The sequence below is a fragment of the Neoarius graeffei genome, chromosome 2 (genome assembly GCF_027579695.1).
Source record: "Neoarius graeffei isolate fNeoGra1 chromosome 2, fNeoGra1.pri, whole genome shotgun sequence".
Classification (NCBI taxonomy): domain Eukaryota; kingdom Metazoa; phylum Chordata; class Actinopteri; order Siluriformes; family Ariidae; genus Neoarius; species Neoarius graeffei.
The window spans coordinates 75,796,345-75,818,160 of NC_083570.1; the positions used below are offsets into that span (position 1 = coordinate 75,796,345).

The 21,816-nt window shown below is 40.6% G+C and overlaps 1 protein-coding gene across 2 annotated transcripts in view; it reads left to right on the plus strand.

Annotated features, from left to right (window-relative positions):
- slc1a2b (solute carrier family 1 member 2b) overlaps positions 1 to 21,816 on the plus strand; it is a 90,880-nt gene that overhangs the window by 34,395 nt on the left and 34,669 nt on the right. For both annotated transcript variants that reach the window (XM_060914995.1, XM_060914997.1), the window contains exons 3-8: positions 12,920 to 13,072; positions 13,310 to 13,560; positions 13,648 to 13,798; positions 13,895 to 14,021; positions 14,204 to 14,437; positions 21,485 to 21,679. In XM_060914995.1, the coding sequence (XP_060770978.1) occupies positions 12,920 to 13,072; positions 13,310 to 13,560; positions 13,648 to 13,798; positions 13,895 to 14,021; positions 14,204 to 14,437; positions 21,485 to 21,679 (1,111 nt within the window). The remainder of the gene's footprint in view (positions 1 to 12,919; positions 13,073 to 13,309; positions 13,561 to 13,647; positions 13,799 to 13,894; positions 14,022 to 14,203; positions 14,438 to 21,484; positions 21,680 to 21,816) is intronic.

Genomic DNA, 21,816 nt, shown 5'->3' on the forward strand with positions numbered 1-21,816 from the left:
TTTAAATAAAAATACTTTTTTTGTCACTACCCCTCTAATGCACAACATGGGTCACAAGTGACCCGCATTCATTTTCTATGGAGTTTTGTTGAAGGTTTAGTGTTTCTTACCTAGTTTTTTTTTTTTAATTAATTTTTCATTTAATTTACCAAGTTTCCATCACTTATTCAGTTTTTTTTCAAACATTAATTATTCTTTTCATTAATTTATGGTTACCCATTGAATTATAACACTTTTTATGTAGCTATATTATATTTGCACACATGGGTCACAAATGACCCGCATTAATTTCCTATGTAAAAGAATCAGAATTTATTTGCAGTAATAGAATAAGAATCAGAACAAGAATAAGAATCAGAATTTATTTGCAGTAATATTTGAAATTAGTTTATTTCATCATTTAATATCAAAATTTATCATTACATATTCAGCTTTTAAAAAACAGCAATAATTATGTTCATTCCACTATGGCTACTCCATGAATTGGAATACATTTTGTGAAGCAGTACAGTGGTTGAACACATGGGTCAGAAATGACCTGTGTTGGCTAAGTGATTGTGATTAAGATAAAAAATATTATGCGAACCGGCGGCATGGTGGTGTAGTGGTTAGCGCTGTCGCCTCACAGCAAGAAGGTCCAGGTTCGAGCCCCGGGGCCGGCGAGGGCCTTTCTGTGTGGAGTTTGCATGTTCTCCCCGTGTCCACGTGGGTTTCCTCCGGGTGCTCCGGTTTCCCCCACAGTCCAAAGACATGCAGGTTAGGTTAACTGGTGACTCTAAATTGACCGTAGGTGTGAATGTGAGTGTGAATGGTTGTCTGTGTCTATGTGTCAGCCCTGTGATGACCTGGCGACTTGTCCAGGGTGTACCCCGCCTTTCGCCCATAGTCAGCTGGGATAGGCTCCAGCTTGTCTGCGACCCTGTAGAAGGATAAAGCGGCTAGAGATAATATGAATGTGATGTGATATTATGCGAACCATTTCACTACAAATAACAAAAAAATAATATTCTAAAAATCTAAATCATTTCTAATAGTAATCTGATTAAAAAAGGTTGTTGGTATATTTAAAACATTAAACATTGTACATTATGTACAGCAACTAACACTGTAAACACCAATACTGAACTTCACTGCATTAGTAGCTATAGTGAGCCATGGACAACTGGAATATTAACTTTCAAACTGTGGGGAAGTGGTAAATGTAACTGAATAAAACTGACTGGGTAAGATAATATTATATTGGCATGGGCACAGGCATGTATACATTGAGAACGCGCCGAGACAGCAGTCTCAGTTCTTACATGTATCACAAATGACCACAGTAACTGAATGGTCCTTGCATATAGGCCGTGTGCATTTGGAGCAGGAGAGGGTGACTTTCCTATCTCTGGCAGTTGGACAAAGGCTGCATCTCTTCCTCTTGGATTTTCCTCCCTGTCTTAAGTCCTCTTGTGGATGGGTGGTCTCAGCACTCCCCCCTTTTCACACCACATGTTGCCATGGCCTCAGTAACATTCCTCCGGAGATGAACAGAGGTCTCCATGCGCCTGTTCATGTGAGGCATGATGAGCTCTTTGGCCAACTCCTTGATGAAAAGCTGCCGTGCATTTGGCACACCATTCATATAGTCAGGGTGTTGTGCAGTAAAGATGGTGAAGGCGTTCAGTGCTCTGGCATGTTTTGCCAGAGCACTGTACAATTATCTTCAATAATAACTCTGTAACAGTTGTGTAATAAATATGTAATATTACAACTGAAAATAAATACTTACACGTAGTTTTGCAGAAGCAGCTTTGTAAACTTCTAAAATGAGTGTCAACAGTCAGCGATCAACAGTGGTCCGACTTTAAATGTTTTCCTGACAGGAAACACTTGCAAATATCATAGTTCCTCAGAACACCAAATCTAGGTTAAATTAAAATAAACTTAAGTAAAAAAAATTTTTATGCTTCAAACATTACCTACTTTTATAAACTTTTTAAATATTGTAGGTGAAAGTATTGATTTTTTAAGGTGTAAGTGAGAAAACCATATCCATGTTTTACATTAGAAATGAATGCGGGTCACTTGTGACCCATGCCTGCAAATTAATGGAGAAATTACAAATACATGTTTATTTATGAGATACAAAAGTAAAAATGATAAAAAATAGTTTTTGTGCATCAAACCCTACCTAATCTGTCAATTTATAAAATATTATAGGGTTAAATGTATTGTTTCAAGAAGTTGTAAGAGAGAAAACCATGTCCTTGCTGGAAATTACATTAGAAATGAATGCGGGTCACTTGTGACCCATGTTGTGCGTTAGAGGGGTTACAATAGCTTGCGCATTAATTAAACAAACACAACAAACACGAAACGAACGCAAGTTGGAAGATGACCATAAAATACTCGATAATTACGATATAATAATTTTATGTATCCAGTGGTGGATTTAGAAATTTGGTGGCCCAAGGTGAATTTAGCTAGGGGGCCCTTCAAATCCTTTCTTTTAACAAGGACCTTTAATTATGTGAGAAAGAAGTTTCAGACAAAAATTGTATGCCAAAATACAGAATATTTATTTTTTTAAATGGTTTAACAGTTTGACTGAGAGTATATGTGTGAGTGAGTCAGTCATGCCCATTTAATCTATAACTAAAGCTGTAACTACATTGTTAAGTCTGTCACTGGTCTTCAAGAATCGGGAATGTGTATAATCTGTAGATATCTGAAACAGAGAAAATAAACACAAAACATAGTAACAGTTCAACTTTTTTTTCTTGAAATATGATACACAGTATATAAAAAGGTTATTTGTTTGAGAAGATAATGATTAAATATCCAGCAGGACTCAAGTAGTTACATAAATCATAGCCTATTGAAATGTACTGTAAAATGATTACCTTCACTTCTTGTCCCTCTCTTTATGCTCTCCTCCTCTCTCTTCTGCTTCTCTCTCCCTGGAATGTTAATGTCTCTCTTGCTTTACTGTCAATGTCTTCCTCCTTCTCTGTTCCTGTAGTGCTAGTCTTCTTCAGCCTCTCTCTCCCTTGAATGTTTATGCATTTCTTGCTTTACTGTCACTGTCTTTCCTTTTCCTTTGTTCCTGTTTTAGTGCTAGTCTTCTTAATTAGGGCCCGAGCCCTATGGGCGAAGGCCCTATTGTTCTTGTAAGAGTTCACTATTATTTATTCTTCTTCCGTCTTCTTCTTCTTCTTCTTCTTCTTCCGTCTTCTTCTTCTTCTTTATTTTTCTCCGCTGTTGGGCCATTTTCGGGGCGCTTGCCATGAGCGAAAACGCACGAAATTTGGCGCCGGTTCCGAGAATTGCCACCGCTACTCAGAACCAGAAGCCCAAACTTGGCCGGGGCTCCGGGCCTCTATAGCGCCCCCTAAGTCGTTGTGATTTTGGCCTCCCGCATTAAGGTGCCTGGGTGCCATGTAGTTTGTAGTAGTGGCATGCCATTTGGTACACATATGTATCTCACTAAGCCGGACAAAAATGTAATGCCAATGCATTAGCCACGCCCAACAGGAAGTGAGGTAATTTCACTTTTGTGCGAAATGCATGGCCACGAAGACGGCGCAACTCCTCCTAGACCGTTCATAGGAATGTCACCAAAATTGATACACATCATCTACAGACATGGCTGACAAAAGTTACTAAATACGTTTCACGTAGGATAAACCGTTCAGAAGTTATACGTCAATCAATTTTCGATGCAAAATTTTACATGCTTAAAAATTCATAACAAATCTTATGATTGGTCAAAACTGCTCATACTTCACACGCAAATCACTCATTGGGCTTCTGACATGTTACCCAATTTCTGTGATATTTCGCCACTGGGGGCGCTATTTTTGGGCAAAAATTCCAATCTTTCCTCAAATTTGGTCAAACTTCACGGCCACCCTCTTACTTCCTCCCATGTCATGTATACCACGTTTTGGAAATTTTCGTCCATGGGGGGCGCTGTTTTTGGCCGATGCAATTGCTCCAAAACGGGTTTTTGGTAAATAATTCCATAATGCTTTTCCTTCACACCACTAACTTGTGATAGTACGTTGCTGTTGTAGACACTTATTTTTCCAACTCATAATCGCTCATGTACAGCATAGCGCCACCTTCTGACATGGGAAAAACCAAAAAATTTATTCTTCAAAAATCTATATCTCATCTTCTATTTACTCAATTGTCATCAAACTTCATACGCAAACTCTTCATAGCTCACCTGACGTCTACGCCAAATTTTGTGCACTTTCACCCCTGGGGGTGCTGGTTATGGCAAAAATGATATTGCAGCTTCTGATTTGTCAAACTTGCCATGCAAACTCTTTACAAGACCCTTATTGGGGCGCTTGCCATGGTCGACAACGCACGAAATTTGGCTCCTTTTTCTTAGACTGCCACCGCTACTGAGAACCAGAAGCCCAGATCCAGGCGGGCCTCAGGGCCTCTATAGCGCCCCCTAACTCGTTGTGATTTTGGCCTCCCACATTAAGGTGCCTGGTTGCCATGTAGTTTGTAGTAGTGGCATGCCATTTGGTACGCATATGTATCTCACTAAGCCGGACAAAAATGTAATGCCAATGCATTAGCCACGCCCAACAGGAAGTGAGGTGATTTCACTTTTGTGCGAAATGCATGGCCCCGAAGACGGCGCAACTCCTCCTAGACCGTTCATAGGAATGTCACCAAAATTGATCCACATCATCTATAGACATGGCTGACAAAAGGTACTAAATACGTTTCACGTAGCATAAACCGTTCAGAAGTTATACGTCAATCAATTTTCAATGCAACATTTTACATGCTTAAAAATTCATAACAAATCTTCTACTTGCTCAAAACTGCTCATACTTCACACGCAGATCACTCATTGGGCTTTTGACATGTTACCCACTTTCTGTGATATTTCGCCACTGGGGGCGCTATTTTTGGGCAAAAATTCCAATCTTTCCTCAAATTTGGTCAAACTTCACGGCCACCCTCTTACTACCTCCCATGTCATGTATACCACATTTTGGGAATTTTCGTCCATGGGGGGCGCTGTTTTTGGCCGACGCAATTGCTCCAAAACGGGTTTTTGGTAAATAATTCCATAATGCTTTTCCTTCACACCACTACCTTGTGGTAATGTCTCTTGCCGAAGAAGCTGTGGAAGGTATTTCGCAGGGACGCATGCCCCCGCCCCCCTTGGCCGCTGGCGCGAGGGCCCGTCGAGGCCGCTTGCGGCTTTAATTCCTCTTCTTATTAACAGGTGGCAGTTCAGATTATACTCATACAAATTTGAGCTTTCGTACTTTGACCTCAGTAAACCTGCTTATTACTGAGTCCATATCGAGTGTTTGTAGAACCTCATGCTCGATTGAAATGGTTGCAAGGGCAGACAGCCTGTCCTGGGCCATTGTAGAACGCATATGTTTTCAGTCGTTTCAAGGTCGAAAAGCTTCTCTTATTCAGGCTGAGCAAGCACAGTGCAAATTCTAGTACAGTGGTGCTTGAAAGTTTGTGAACCCTTTAGAATTTTCTATATTTCTGCATAAATATGACCTAAAACATCATCAGATTTTCACACAAGTCCTAAAAGTAGATAAAGAGAACGCAGTTAAACAAATGAGACAAAAATATTATATTTGGTCATTTATTTATTGAGGAAAATGATCCAATATTACATAAAGTATCTGTGAGTGGCAAAAGTATGTGAACCTCTAGGATTAGCAGTTAATTTGAAGGTGAAATTAGAGTCAGGTGTTTTCAATCAATGGGATGACAATTAGGTGTGAGTGGGCACCCTATTTTATTTAAAGAACAGGGATCTATCAAAGTCTGATTTTCACAACACATGTTTGTGGAAGTGTATCATGGCACGAACAAAGGAGATTTCTGAGGACCTCAGAAAAAGCGTTGTTGATGCTCATCAGGCTGGAAAAGGTTACAAAACCATCTCTAAAGACTTTGGACTCCACCAATCTAAAGTCAGACAGATTGTGTACAAATGGAGGAAGTTCAAGACCATTGTTACCCTCCCCAGGAGTGGTCAACCCACAAAGATCACTCCAAGAGCAAGGCATGTAATAGTCGGTGAGGTCACAAAGGACCCCAGGGTAATTTCTAAGCAACTGAAGGCCTCTCTCATATTGGCTAATGTTAATGTTCATGAGTCCACCATCAGGAGAACACTGAACAACAATGTTGTGCATGGCAGGGTTGCAAGGAGAAAGCCACTGCTCTCCAAAAAGAACATTGCTGCTCGTCTGCAGTTTGCTAAAGATCATGTGGACAAGCCAGAAGGCTATTGGAAAAATGTTTTGTGGATGGATGAGACCAAAATAGAACTTTTTGGTTTAAATCAGAACCGTTATGTTTGGAGAAAGGAAAACGCTGCATTCCAGCATAAGAACCTTATCCCATCTGAGAAACATGGTGGTGGTAGTATCATGGTTTGGGCCTGTTTTACTGCCTCTGGGCCAGGACGGCTTGCCATCATTGATGGAACAATGAATTCTGAATTATACCAGCGAATTCTAAAGGAAAATATCAGGACATCTGTCCATGAACTGAATCTCAAGAGAAGGTGGGTCATGCAGCAAGATAATGATCCAAAGCACACAAGTCGTTCTACAAAAGAATGGTTAAAGAAGAATAAAGTTAATGTTTTGGAATGGCCAAGTCAGAGTCCTGACCTTAATCCAATCAAAATATTGTGGAAAGACCTGACGCAAGCAGTTCATGTGAGGAAACCCACCAACGTCCCAGAGTTGAAGCTGTTCTGTATGGAGGAATGGGCTAAAATGTGTGCAGCCGGTGTGCAGGACTGATCAACAGTTACTGGAAATGTTTAGTTGCAGTTATTGCTGCACAAGGGGGTCACACCAGATATTGAAAGCAAAGGTCAGTATCGCTATCAGTATGTTGATATAAATCAGGGGTGTCCAAACTGATCCATAAAGGGCCATGTGGCTGCAGATTTTCATTCCAGCCATGCAGCAGCACACCTGATTTGGCTTATTCAATCAACTGACACACCCACCCTTTAATCAAGGGTGGGTGTGGCTGCAAGTATTTGACTGTGTGAAGACAGTTCAGTTGATTGAATGAGCCAAGTCAGGTGTGCTGCTGCATGGCTGGAATGAAAACCTGCAGCCACACGGCCCTTTATGGATCAGTTTGGACACCCCTGATATAAATGGTGATATTTCTAGACATACTGTTTGGTGTTCCACAAGGTTCTGTCTTGGGTCCACTGCTTTTTTCTTTATATATGTTACCTCTGGGTGATATTATTCGTAAACATTGTATTAGTTTCCACTGTTATGCTGATGACACGCAGTTGTATGTTTCTGCAAAACCTGATGAGAAACACCAGCTTAATAGAATTGAGGAATGTGTAAAGGACATTAGACACTGGATGCTTATTAACTTCCTTCTGCTTAACTCTGACAAGACTGACGCACTTGTATTAGGACCATATGCAGCTAGAAGTAAGTTTTCTGATTACATAGTAACTCTGGATGGCCTTTCTGTTTCTTCGCGTGCAGCGATTATTGACCCCAGTCTTTCATTCAAAACTCACATTGATAGCGTTATCCGGATAGCTTTCTTTCATCTCAGAAATATTGCTAAGATAAGAAATTTAATGTCCCTACATGACGCGGAAAAACTAGTTCATGCTTTCGTTCCCTCCAGGTTGGATTATTGTAATGCCTTACTGTCTAGATGTTCCAATAAATGCATAAATAAGTTCCAGTTAGTTCAAAATGCAGCAGCAAGAGTCCTTACTAGAACTAGAAAATATGACCACATCACCCCTGCCTTATCCACACTGCATTGGCTCCCAATCAAATTTCGTATTGATTGTAAAATATGACTATTGACCTTTAAAGCACTGAATGGTCTTGCGCCACAGTACCTGAGTGAACTTCTGGTCCTCTATGACCTGCCACGCCTACTTAGATCAAAAGGTGCAGGCTATCTGCTGGTACCTCGTATAGTGAAGGCTACATCAGGGGGCAGAGCCTTTTCTTACAAAGCCCCACAGTTATGGAACAGCCTTCCCAGTAGTGTTCGGGAATCAGACACAGTCTCAGTGTTTAAGTCTAGGCTGAAAACATATCTGTTTAGTCAAGCCTTTTGTTCATGGTGTTTATGAGGTAAAGGTGTAGATCTGGAGGGTCCTCAGACATAGTGTTTTGGTAAACTGGGATGTATGGATGCTGTCAGTCCCCACTCGCTTGCTCACTCGAGTTTGTTGACAGTGTAGTGGCTGGCTGCTTTATGTCCAGGAGCTCCCTCATGCCTGTGTTACCTTCTGGCTCTCCCCTTTTAGTTATGCTGTCATAGTTAGTTGCCGGAGTCCCTGCTTGTACTCAGTACAATATGTATACTGTTCCTACTTATTCAGGTGACATTGGGCATACTTAACAACCTGTTTTCTCTCTCTCTCCCCCCCCAAATCTGTCCCTCTGAGTTACATGTCGGTCCTGGGATCGAGATGCTGGCCTCTTCTGCTCCTCGGACCTGCCTGGTCCATCCTGGTGCCCTGTGTCTGGTTGGAGTCTCATCACATCACTCCTGTGGAGGGCGGCCCCATGTGGACAGTTGGGGGTCTGGATGGGGATGGGTTCCCTTTTGAGTCTGGTTCCTCTCGAGGTTTCTTCCTCATGTCATCTGAGGGAGTTTTTCCTTGCCACCATTGCCACAGGCGTGCTCATTGGGGATAGATTGGGGATAAAATTAGCTCATATTTTAAGTCATTCAAATTCTGTAAAGCTGCTTTGCGACAGTGTTTACTGTTAAAAGCACTATACAAATAAACTTGACTTGACTTGACTTGAAAGGTTCACCTACTTTTGCCACTCACAGATATGTAATATTGGATCATTTTCCTCAATAAATTAATGACCAAGTATAATATTTTTGTCTCATTTGTTTAACTGGGTTCTCTTTATCTATTTTTAGGACGTGTGAAAATCTGATGATGTTTTAGGTCATATTTATGCAGACATATAGAAAATTTTAAGGGGTTCACAAACTTTCAAGCACCACTGTATATAAAAAAAATACACTGTCAGTCTGTGTGCACATCAAATGTGCACATAAGTCATGCCTTATGTGCACATACAGTAAACACACGCAGCTGTTTTTAGGGCATATCTAAAAGGCATATAGCACCCAGCCCCTTGTTTTCATTGATGCAATGGGAGCATCCATTTCACATATACACTCAGCACCCACTTAATTAGGAACACCCATCCACCTGCTGTTTTATGCGGTTATTTAATCAGCCGTTCCCTTGACAGCAGCACAATGCATAAAACCATGCAGATACAAATCAAGAGCTTCAGTTAATGTTCACTTCAAACATCAGAACGGGAAAAATTGTGATCTCTGTGACTTTTACTGTGGCATGGGTGTTGGTGTCAGATGGACTGGTTTGAGTATTTCAGAAACTGCTGATCTCCTGGGGTTTTCACACACAACAGTCTCTAGAGTTTACACAGAATTGTGTGAAAAACAAAAAACATTGAGTGAGCGACAGTTCTGTGGGTGGAAACACCTTGTTGATAAGAGAGGTCAGAGGAAAATGGCAGGATTGGTTTGAGCTGGCAAGAAGGCTATTATAACATCATCATTCTTTACAACTGCGGTGAGGAAAAAAGCATCTCAGCATGCGACAGCAGAAGACCACATTGGGTTTCACTCCTGTCAGTCAAGAACAGGAATCTTAGAATCAAGAACAAGTTCCTACTAAAGTGGCCAGTAAGTGTATGTTTATGTTAAGCATGGGCGTCGCCACCATTGAATGTGAAGGGCACATGTCCCCTTCACATTTCATAATTCTTCGTTTGGACCCCCCACATTTAACATAAAATATTAGTTCACCCAACGCCGTTTCTATTGCTTCGTGAAAGAATCTATTCCACTTGATCGATAAGAGAGTACACATACCACTGAAAATCCACTCCAGGTTTTCCGGCCGTTACCTACAACAACTCACCGCACGCAAGTGAAGTGAATCTCAGTGCAAGCAGAGACATTCTGGTGCAGCTGCTCGAAAGTGGAGGAGGTAACATCAGCCCCACTGCCACCTCACAATGTCTAGCTTTTGCTGAAACCTTATTCTTTTGTTATATGCCCTCAAAATTAACCCTAGGCCACGGTAAATTAATGTTCAACTAAACAATGAAATAAGCTTAGCCTCATGGGGTATTCTTGGTTGATGATGAATTGTTTGCAATATTTGCTCCCTCCCCAGACACAATGGACATAATAATAATAATAATAATAATAATAATAATATGTTCAATTTATATAGCGCCTTTCTCAAAACCCAAGGTCGCTTTACAATAATAAGCAGAAAAAAAAGTCCACCAAATAGAGGTTAGGATATCATTCCAGTCGTGTAGTAGCCACAGTCCCACCAAAAGGCGCACGAAAACAAGTCCCACATCTCCAGCACAGCCGTCGTGACACCACCAGCAACATCGCTCGAATACCACGCCATGGATCCACAAAGCAAGCACAGAAGCACCGCCATGCAGAGTGCTGGTATGTCCCAAACCGCCTGCACAGCTGCCGTGACGCCACCGAGCAACATAGCTCGGAACATCACTCCAAGCATTAAAGCACAGAGCGCTGGACAACCACGATGTTAAAATGAGCAACGAGCTCACTGCAGTCCACAGCTGGGAGCACAGGCATCACCCACAGCGATCCAAGGCCTGGAGGGAACCGAGGCCCAAAACTGGGTCCGGAGCTACACCACAACCGGCAGACAAAAACACTCAAACAAACCAAACACAGAAAAAAGAAAAAAAATTAATAAAAAGAGGAGAGAAAATAAAATAAAAAAGCTTCGGTGAGAAGCGGCAGCCTGAATGCGCACAATGTACTCTCAACCGGAAACGGAAAAAAAACTTTGGACTGTGGGGAAAACTGGAGGAGCACATAAGGAAATTCTTTACAAAGAAACGGAAAGTAAGTCAGAATTTCCCCACAGGACAGGGTTTGTTTTTTTTTTGTCCCAATGGAAATGTTAGTGCAGTTAGCTGGCTAGTCAATGTTAGGAGATGTATCAGCTAGCTTAATGTTGGCTATCATTTAATTCAAACCCAGTAGGCCGACCTTACTGTAATGCCAAGAATGAGGTCAAGTCTGCTCTGATGATATTTATTGATTCCCTCTTGTGATTTGAAGAACTTGTTTTGTCTGGTCTTTGCCAGTTTTCTGGGAAGTAACATGGGAAATCAGTGTATGGGGAAGGAATAGTAGAAAGGAAAACAATGGAGAGAGATGGATGTTATTCCAGGTGGATTGTGAAGGAAAGGGGGATAAAAGTTATGAAGTGTTAGAAATTGTGGTGGCACCAATGTAAGAAGGAGTTATATCTATAAATCTATTTGTCATATTAATCTGTAAATGTTACTGTAGTACCACCATTGCATGTAGGTTGACAAAACTGCACTTGTTCATTGTGTGAAGTTATGTTTTATGTGTCATTGCTTGACACAGTGTAATTTTGTGTTATGAAGACTGCATGATGCCTTGTCATTTTTGTTATGAGTATCACTAAATCGGAAAAAAGTAAAATGCACCCACTAAAGTCACTGTTGGTGGTTAACAAAATTGTACCTGTTCGTTGTGTGAAGTTATTTTTTATGTGTCACCGTTGCTTGACACAGTGTGATTTTGTGTTATGAAGTTTGCATGATGCCATGTCATGCCTGTTCATTGTGTGAAATTATGAATATTCTTATTTTTAAACATACAGTTGAGTGTCACTATTGCTTGGCACAGTGGCATGTTGTGTTACATCTAAAACTAAATAAAAAAGGAAACTCAAAATAAAAAGTAAAATGCACCCATAAAGTCATTGTTGGTGATAATGAGATGAATGTGACACAATTTATCTTAGGCATAGCAGTGGGTTTAAAAACAGGCTGATGAATATATGGACTAGTTGAATGAGGACTTATTGTTGAGTCTCTAAAATAGTCATTGAATTAAGTGACTTCTATAGGTAAAATTAGGTGTTTAACAACCTGTTAAAAATACACCAGAATGCAGGAAATGGCATCTAATTAATTAAAAATTTTCTGGGGGAGGACCCCCCACCCCATACACACACACACACACACACACACACACACACACACACACACACACACACACACATACATTAAAAATGCTTCTGACGCCCCTGATGTTAAGACATGTTTTGTGGATTAAAAATATCAGACTCTTTTACAGATTATTCTTGGAGATTTAGAAGCCAGTGGGTTTGATTAAAAGAGGGTTTTGTTTGTAAAGGACATCCTTCCTAAAGACTCCTCAATGCTTTAATAACGTAAAGTGTTATTGCACAGCTTCTCTGGATTTTAATCTTTGGCACAAGAACAAAAGAGACATGTCGGCTTTCTTGGTAGCTTGGCTACCAGTCTTGCACACTGTATTGTCTGGCTGTGAGGGCTCTAGACTAGCTCTTCACTGGCCCATGGAGAGGCCATCAATACAGACAGGACTTCCATAATCTCTGGGGAAAGTATTGTAAGAGGCCATGGCTTCCAATTTAGAGTTCAGAAGCACCATTCTTGTCCACCTTCAAAGATATTGAAGGTGGATATTTGTGTTTGTTTATAACACTGATGACACAATGCATTTTTATGTCCTTTCATTCCTCTCATGTCACAATCTTGTCTTTTTTTTTTAACCGCATCATTTAGTGGCATGTACATAAAAACACACCACCAGCATCACCAAGGTTTCTAAATTTGTATGTTGGCAATTTGACTGCTGGATATTCTATCAGAGTTTCAACTTTTGGAAAATTTATGCAAATTGCATGCCAGTAAGAATGAATAATGAATGGGTCTGTGAGAAATGAATCTGTTCATTTCCTCCTCTCAGTCCTATTCTCCATCTAATATTTCCCCAGGTGTGATATTGGGAGCTGTATTTGGTATGCTTCTGCGTGTGGCCTCTCCCATCGATGACAACGTTGTCATGGTAATTGCATTCCCAGGAGACATTCTAATGAGGATGCTAAAAATGCTTATCCTTCCTCTCATCATTTCCAGTTTAATCACAGGTAACTACATTTCTAATCTATCTGGCCTGAGTTTCCCAAAAGCATCGCAGCAAAAAGACCATCACTGAATGATACAGCAAGCAGCACAATGAACACTCTCTCCTACTTAAGATGCTCTTAATGTTAAGAGGCTTTTGGAAAACCCACTGCTGGTCACCAGGATGAAGGTGCATGTCAATATACAATTTATAAAAACAAGAGGTACATGCACTAACCTGTTGCATATCCTAAATCCAGGTCTTGCAGGTCTGGATGCCAAGTCTAGTGGCCGTCTGGGTACCAGAGCAATGGTTTATTATATGTCCACCACTGTAATTGCTGCTGTGTTAGGAGTAATACTGGTGTTGATCATCCATCCTGGCAACCCCAAACTAAAGGAAAACCTTGGGGAGGGACTCAAGAACGATGACGTTTCTAGTCTTGATGCTTTCTTTGATCTCATTAGAAACCTCTTTCCTGAGAACTTGGTGCAAGCTTGCTTCCAGCAGGTTAGTAATAAAATAATTTAACCCTTTTTTAAAATGAATTTTAAATGCCAGTTATCACACTTCCTGAGCCACTGACTGCATTTACAGATCCAGACTGTTGTGAAGAAGGTTGAGATTGAGCCAGAATATAATGGCACCAACAGTACCATGGAGAACATCCTTTCGGGTGCCACTAAGCCTCCTCCCGTATTCAAGGAAAAGAAGTCCCTGCAGTTTAAAAGTGGAATGAATGTTTTGGGTATGGGATCAAATACCTGGCAAAATGAAATCTGAAATGAGTTTGCTTACCATTTGTTTCAATTCTGAATTTCAATATAATTGCAATCTCTTTCAGGTTTGATTGGATTCTTTATTGCTTTTGGTATCTGCATGGGGAAGATGGGTGAGAGGGCAAGGCTTATGATTGACTTCTTTAACATCCTAAATGAGATTGTCATGAGGCTGGTCATCATGATCATGTGGTAAGTGATAATATTGCAGTTAAGTTGTCTGTGAAATAGATTTCTCCACCACAGTTATTGTCCATGCAGCTGTCTCTTGGGACTTTTTTTCTAAAAAAGCTGATTGTTGCCAAGAGATTGACATCACATTGTCAAAGAAATGTTAAATTAAATGTCCTCACATAGAGTATCTTTACTTACAGGTATTCTCCCTTTGGTATTGCCTGCTTGATCTGTGGCAAGATTATTTCTATCAAGGATTTGGAAGTAGTGGCCAGACAGCTAGGGATGTACATGGTCACAGTCATCATTGGACTCATCATTCATGGTGCTATATTCCTTCCATGCATTTACTTTGCAGTTGTGAGAAAAAATCCATTCAGCTTCTTCATGGGCATCTTCCAAGCCTGGATCACTGCCCTGGGAACAGCCTCAAGGTTTGACACATTTATTTCCCTTTTTACCCTGACAAACACAGTGTCTGTGATATACAAATACAATCTATGCTACACTTTAAAGCAGTAATCTTATCAGATTTACCATATTCAACAGTATTGATAATGATTTCCCAAGGCAAATTGGTTATACACAGATTGAGTTCATTTATTTATGATAAAAGATTTCGTGTCAGGCTTTGTAGGAGGGTGAGTCCACAATTGAAGTATGATTTAACCCCTTAAGAATTAGCAAAAAACACAAAACAGGGTTAACTAGAATCCATGCTTGTGAAAATAAAGTAAAAATAATGAGATAACTATTGGCTTTTGCTATTACAACCCCAATTCCAAAAAAGTTGGGACAAAGTACAAATTGTAAATAAAAACGGAATGCAATGATGTGGAAGTTTCAAAATTCCATATTTTATTCAGAATAGAACATAGATGAAATATCAAATGTTTAAACTGAGAAGATGTATCATTTAAAGAGAAAAATTAGGTGATTTTAAATTTCATGACAACAACACCTCAAAAAAGTTGGGACAAGGCTATGTTTACCACTGTGAGACATCCCCTTTCCTCTTTACAACAGTCTGTAAACGTCTGGGGACTGAGGAGATAAGTTGCTCAAGTTTAGGGATAGGAATGTTAACCCATTTTTGTCTAATGTAGGATTCTAGTTGCTCAACTGTCTTAGGTCTTTTTTGTTGTATCTTCCGTTTTATGATGCGCCAAATGTTTTCTATGGGTGAAAGATCTGGACTGCAGGCTGGCCAGTTCAGTACCCGGACCCTTCTTCTACGCAGCCATGATGCTGTAATTGATGCAGTATGTGGTTTGGCATTGTCATGTTGGAAAATGCAAGGTCTTCCCTGAAAGAGATGTTGTCTGGATGGGAGCATATGTTGCTCTAGAACCTGGATATACCGTTCAGCATTGATGGGGTCTTTCCAGATGTGTAAGCTGCCCATGCCACACGCACTAATGCAACCCCATACCATCAGAGATGCAGGCTTCTGAACTGAGCGCTGATAACAACTTGGGTCGTCCTTCTCTTTAGTCCGAATGACACGGCGTCCCTGATTTCCATAAAGAACTTCAAATTTTGATTCGTCTGACCACAGAACAGTTTTCCACTTTGCCACAGTCCATTTTAAATGAGCCTTGACCCAGAGAAGACGTCTGCGCTTCTGGATCATGTTTAGATACAGCTTCTTCTTTGAACTATAGAGTTTTAGCTGGCAACGGCGGATGGCACGGTGAATTGTGTTCACAGATAATGTTCTCTGGAAATATTCCTGAGCCCATTTTGTGATTTCCAATACAGAAGCATGCCTGTATGTGATGCAGTGCCGTCTAAGGGCCCGAAGATCACGGGCACCCAGTATGGTTTTCCAGCCTTGACCCTTACACACAGAGATTCTTCCAGATTCTCTGAATCTTTTGATGATATTATGCACTGTAGATGATGATATGTTCAAACTCTTTGCAATTTTACACTGTCGAACTCCTTTCTGATATCGCTCCACTATTTTTCGGTGCAGAATTAGGGGGATTGGTGATCCTCTTCCCATCTTTACTTCTGAGAGCCGCTGCCACTCCAAGATGCTCTTTTTATACCCAGTCATGTTAATGACCTATTGCCAATTGACCTAATGAGTTGCAATTTGGTCCTCCAGCTGTTCCTTTTTTGTACCTTTAACTTTTCCAGCCTCTTATTGCCCCTGTCCCAACTTTTTTGAGATGTGTCGCTGTCATGAAATTTCAAATGAGCCAATATTTGGCATGAAATTTCAAAATGTCTCACTTTTGACATTTGATATGTTGTCTATGTTCTATTGTGAATACAATATCAGTTTTTGAGATTTGTAAATTATTGCATTCTGTTTTTATTTACAATTTGTACTTTGTCCCAACTTTTTGGAACTGGGGTTGTACTATTTGTGGTGTGGTGGTGAGAGTTTGGAACTAGTGTTTGGAACTATAACCCCATTTTCTAAATTGCAAACTAGAGTTTGGAACAATAACCCCATTTTGTGTATTTGCTAATTCTTAAGGGGTTAAATTACACTTCAGTTGTGGACTCACCCTCCTATCAAATTAGAAAATACATCACTCTGACAATCTCAACCAAAGAAATATCAACCAATGCAGTTACTATTAACGAAGCAGGTTACACAGGTTCATCTGCCAGTGAGGAGCAAGAGATGTGTCCACATCACAAAAACAGTGGTCAATAAATGTGGCTAGTTTGGCTGAGGCTGTGAAAGGCAAGAAGCCATTGTTATGAGGAAAACACAACCAACCAATCTCATATCATGATTAAAACTATGACAGTATAATATGGGTTATAGAAAAGTTTCTCAGCAGGATGGTGCACTGACTGGAGGCAAGGTGTCCCAGGAGACCACACACACACACACACACACACACACACACACACACACACACACAAATCGTGCAACTGATGGTACATAGCACACAGTGATAGGGACTCCACCACCTGTAAGCCTACCTACAGCAAAAAGAGTTATTAAACTCAACAAAAACCATCAATAAAAAACCCACCACCCAGCAGCTGTTGATACCAGTGGGGAACTCACCGTTACTACACATGGCTCAGGAGGGGCAACTGCCACTGCTGTGGCCATTTATGGCAGTACTAAAATGGACTAGTGTGTTGGCAAAACCAGAGGAACAATAGTACTCAGTGCCAAATAAGGTGAGGCTTGAAGGGTTTCAGATACCAAAACCAACAAATCCCCATCATATACATGGACACCCCCCCCCCCCCCCCTTAGGTGCCTTAACCACTCAATACACCACTGGACTCCACAGATCATGGATTCTGCAATGAATTATCATGCCATAATCACAGAGATAAACTAACCAACACTCCTCCAGTGGTGCATCACAGACATGCTGATCATCACAAGTCTTTCAGCAATCAGCAGCAGTTTGTAGCCTTTTCTCTCTCTCTCAAAGGCTACCTGAAGCCGTGTTTGATGCTGAAGTACCTAGTCATGCACTTTGCCTGCTGCTTGTTCCTGGACCCTACCAAGCAAAAAGTCAACTGGTAGTTGCAGTTCTAAGAAATATGGGGATTCACTAGTTTCTTGATGCAGGGTTGTGTTATAACAGAACAGCATCTGAGGCACAGAAGATATAGTCCTTCTTCTTGGAGACAGGTAGGGTGCCCAGAAGTTTATGAAATGTCCTGTTGAATCACTAACACTACCATTACCAGACAGGTTTTACAGCGCACTGCAAGACTTCTCTACCCCATACTAGCTACAGAGCTGCTTGATGAGCATGGAGTCAAGGTTGCAGCCCTGGTCAGAATGGATGTGGCCAGGAAAACACAACTTATGAAACTAAAACTAATAAATTAATTTACAAGCACCTGGGCCACTGTATTTCAGTAATCACCAAAATGTTCTCCAAGCCAGAAGGCAGGAGGAATGCTCAAGAACAGTGTAATCAATAGTCATGGTTTCTTTGGGCCGAGAGCCCAGTAAATGTCCCATGTAGCCATTTACTGTCCTTGGCCAACTGGTATCTGTCACACTCTTGGCAGCAATATTTAACCTCTATCAACATGCCTCGCCAATAACACCTCTGCCATAGAAACTCAAGCCCCTTTCACATATGAAATCCATTATTGTATGAGGTAAAATCAACATGCAATAGATAACACATTTTGATTTCTACTCAGGCTTCCATAACAGAAAAGTAATGGATATTGTGTATTCCCACCTGACTGTATTTAATGGAATGCTATGGAGCATGAACCTCCGGGCAATGTGTGAGCCATGCGAGGCCAGATATTCATGAGGCGGAAAGTCCATTGCTGTGAAAACCCCAGCTGAGACATTAGCTAGTGAGCAACTTGACATCAGTTGTGCTGCATCATGTCTCAGTTGAGAGTGTTTTCTTCTTGTTTCTGAAAATTTGTTCGAGCAAAGGCAATTTATTATATTTTTGCTTACTTTCTTGAACCTAGTGTCAGCCAATTCAGTTACCAGTTTATGCAGAGGGGTTGCCAACTTGGCAAGCTGCTTTACAAAATGATGTTAGTAAGTAGCAAAGCTCAAGAATGAGTGAAGCTCTGACACACTAGTGGGGTGATGCCAATTGGGCATCATCTCCAGTTAGTGTAGAACAGTCAAGACACCCTGGCCAGAGATGATGTAGCTCAAATAACTGACCTCTTGTTGGAAAAATGCACACTTTCCCAACTTGACCTGGAAACTCTCATATTCAAGCCAGATCAGGATGCCCTCCAACCTTTCCAGGTGTTGCATTACAGTGGAAGAGAAAACCACAATGCCATCACAATGTCAAGTACAGCAATAACGACAGACACTGCTGGTCAACAAATAACTGATCCATGAGTTGCTAGAATGTGGAGGGGCATTGCTGAGCCCAAATGGCATTCAGCTCCACTCGAAAAGGCCAAATGAGGTGCAAAAGGAAGTCTTAGACTTATTCCTCTCAGTGACAGGGACCTGATTATATCCACTAGTCACATCCATAGCGAAAACCTGCAAGCCCCTGACAGTGCATCCAGTGACTCCTCAATGCAAAGATATGGAAAGGTATTCTTCCTTGTCTTTGAGTTGAGTTGGTGGTAGTCCACACACATGCAGAGACTGGCATCTTTCTTCTTCTCCAAGTCACTGGGAGAGGTGTATGGGCTGCAGATTTCCATAATTAGCTGGGCCCCAAGGAGCTGATTTGAAGTGGGCTTTCAGCATCTCATGTCACCTAATTTTATGGTGGTATGTGCTGATAACAGTGCCAAACAAGAACATCAACTAAAAGGGGACATTATGAAAAATCAAGTTAAAATAGCCCAAATCCCCAGTGTGGGCTGCAAACAAGTCTTGGTTCTTCTGAACTATGACCCTTACTTCCTGCTACTCCTGACTAGACAGAGCAGACAAATGAATTGATTCCACTTGAGAGGTCTTTGAATGAACAGTAACTACATCGAACTTAACTTCCCTGCAAACAAACTGACAACATGGACATTGCTTACAGTGCCCAAGGTGGTGTGGGGGTAAAGCAGAATATCTGGAACATCCACATTAACAATAGGTATGTAAGCAGTGCCCCAGATAAGTGGGAGAGGCCAACAACCCCACAGGCAGGCCAGTGTCAGCAGGCTAAAAATGTGCAAAGCCACCAGATTATGCTTGGAGCAGTTTGCACTGACCAACTTCTTAGTGCCAACTTTTAACACACCCTTTCATGTCACACTTTAAGCAAGAGGCTGAGCACCAGTTTGGTAACAGTGTTGTAAGAGAAGCCTATAAGTCAATGACTTAAAGGGGACAACAATACATGGTACAAAGGTGCCATGCGACTAATGGCACCACCTGCAGGTGTGCATGCAAGACAGCAGAAATTCGAACACAAAAACATTCAATGAAATGAGGGTCAAAAATTAAATCAAAAGACAGTGGCAACAAATCTAGATAACCAAATTCAACAAAGCAAGCAAAAAGGAAAAAAAATAAAAAAAAATACTGGACAAAGACATACAAAGCATAAACAACAAGTCCAATACTGACATTAAATTAACACTGACAATAACATGGACAAAGTGACCACTGACAGGCAGACACACAGCACTTGGCCAGAGGAATGTGGCAGCAAACCAGATAGTAAGTGTGAAGCAGAACATGAAGCAATACATCAACTCAACATGCAAAGCAAAACAGCAGTGTGAACAGGCAATCCCAATGCCAGCAAGATCATGCTGATGATAAGGATGTAATGGGGAATGCCAGTCAGCCTAGCTACAACAAAGGATTATTAAACTCAGTAAAAACCTTCAATTAAAAAAAAAATCACCCTGCAACACAAATAAGGGTACATACCAGTTATTCAGTTTTTTTTTTTTTTTTTTTGAATAAAACTACTTGAGTTGTGGAGACCTTGGGTTGGCAAGGGACTGCATAGTTATAGAAATTATGACATCATGGATTTAACATACATGGAGCAATCAGCCAGCTGGATATGAACACCACCAGCCACTTCTACAAACTACTGGTATGCTACAGAGGTACATTAAAATTACTTGTAATACACCACAATGTAAACAAACAATATAAAGCAGTGCATTCCTTTTAGCTCATATTTTAAGTCGTTCAAATTCTGTAAAGCTGCTTTGCGACGATGTTTATTGTTAAAAGCGCTATACAAATAAACTTGACTTGACTTGACCTTTTCAGTGTCGAAACAGGAAGCCTTATCTTCCTCCACAAAAAGTGGAGAGGTTATCAAAAACAATGCCTACCCAAATGGCATTGCCTGCCCCTTTTATACACCGTATTGTGGTTCTAAATAAGCTGTGAATTATGTGCCAGGTGTTGGGGGTCAGCACTTCACAGAATGAACTGGGAAAGTGATAGCTTAACCTGCTGCATATTATTACCATGATCTTCAGCAGATTTCTATGATGCAACTTCTTGTTGAACATGTGACTTACGGAATATTCCAAGTAGGATATTCTCCAGAGTTGAGTGAATGTTTTGGGACACAACTAAAAAGTAAATTTTTCATAACCTACAATGTGTGATTGATGGAATTATTATTATTATTATTATTATTATTATGGAATACTACTACTACTACTAATAATAATAATAATAATAATGTTTCAAACATGAGGTGTTAAATTGATTTTCACACTGATATAAAATAAAAATAATAAGGTGTCACTATTTTAATAATGTATTGCTGTTGATGTTTTGTTAATGGTTATTTATCTGAAACATGCACATCTGTTGTTGTGAAGGGAAACTGTCTTGTATCTTTACTTTATACATATTTATCAATGTAATATCAGTGGAACATGAATGGCACCCCAATCATGGAGTCTCTCACAGGACCATGTTTTGGTCTTTAGCTTCATTTTTGCCCAATTAAGAGTGAAGCTGGAATGGATTCTGAAAACATTGCATGGTGACAGATTGAAAATAACATACCTCTGTAAAAGATTCCAATCTTTTCTTGATCTTCTAACACTACCTCTTATAGTGCTGGCACACTTCCTGTCACCTTCCGCTGTCTAGAGGAGAACTTGGGCATTGACAAGAGAGTAACCCGCTTCGTACTGCCTGTTGGTGCAACAATCAATATGGATGGCACTGCTCTTTATGAGGCAGTAGCTGCTATCTTTATTGCCCAGATGAACGGTGTTGCCCTGGATCCTGGTCAGATTGTCACAGTCAGGTAAGATATATAGTTAGAAGTTTAAATACACTTATCATGAACGTGTGTACCATGGCAGTATTGGGCTTTCAATTATTTATTTGAACTGTTCTTTTCTGGGGCAGGATGATTGTACAACATACATCCACAAGAGAATT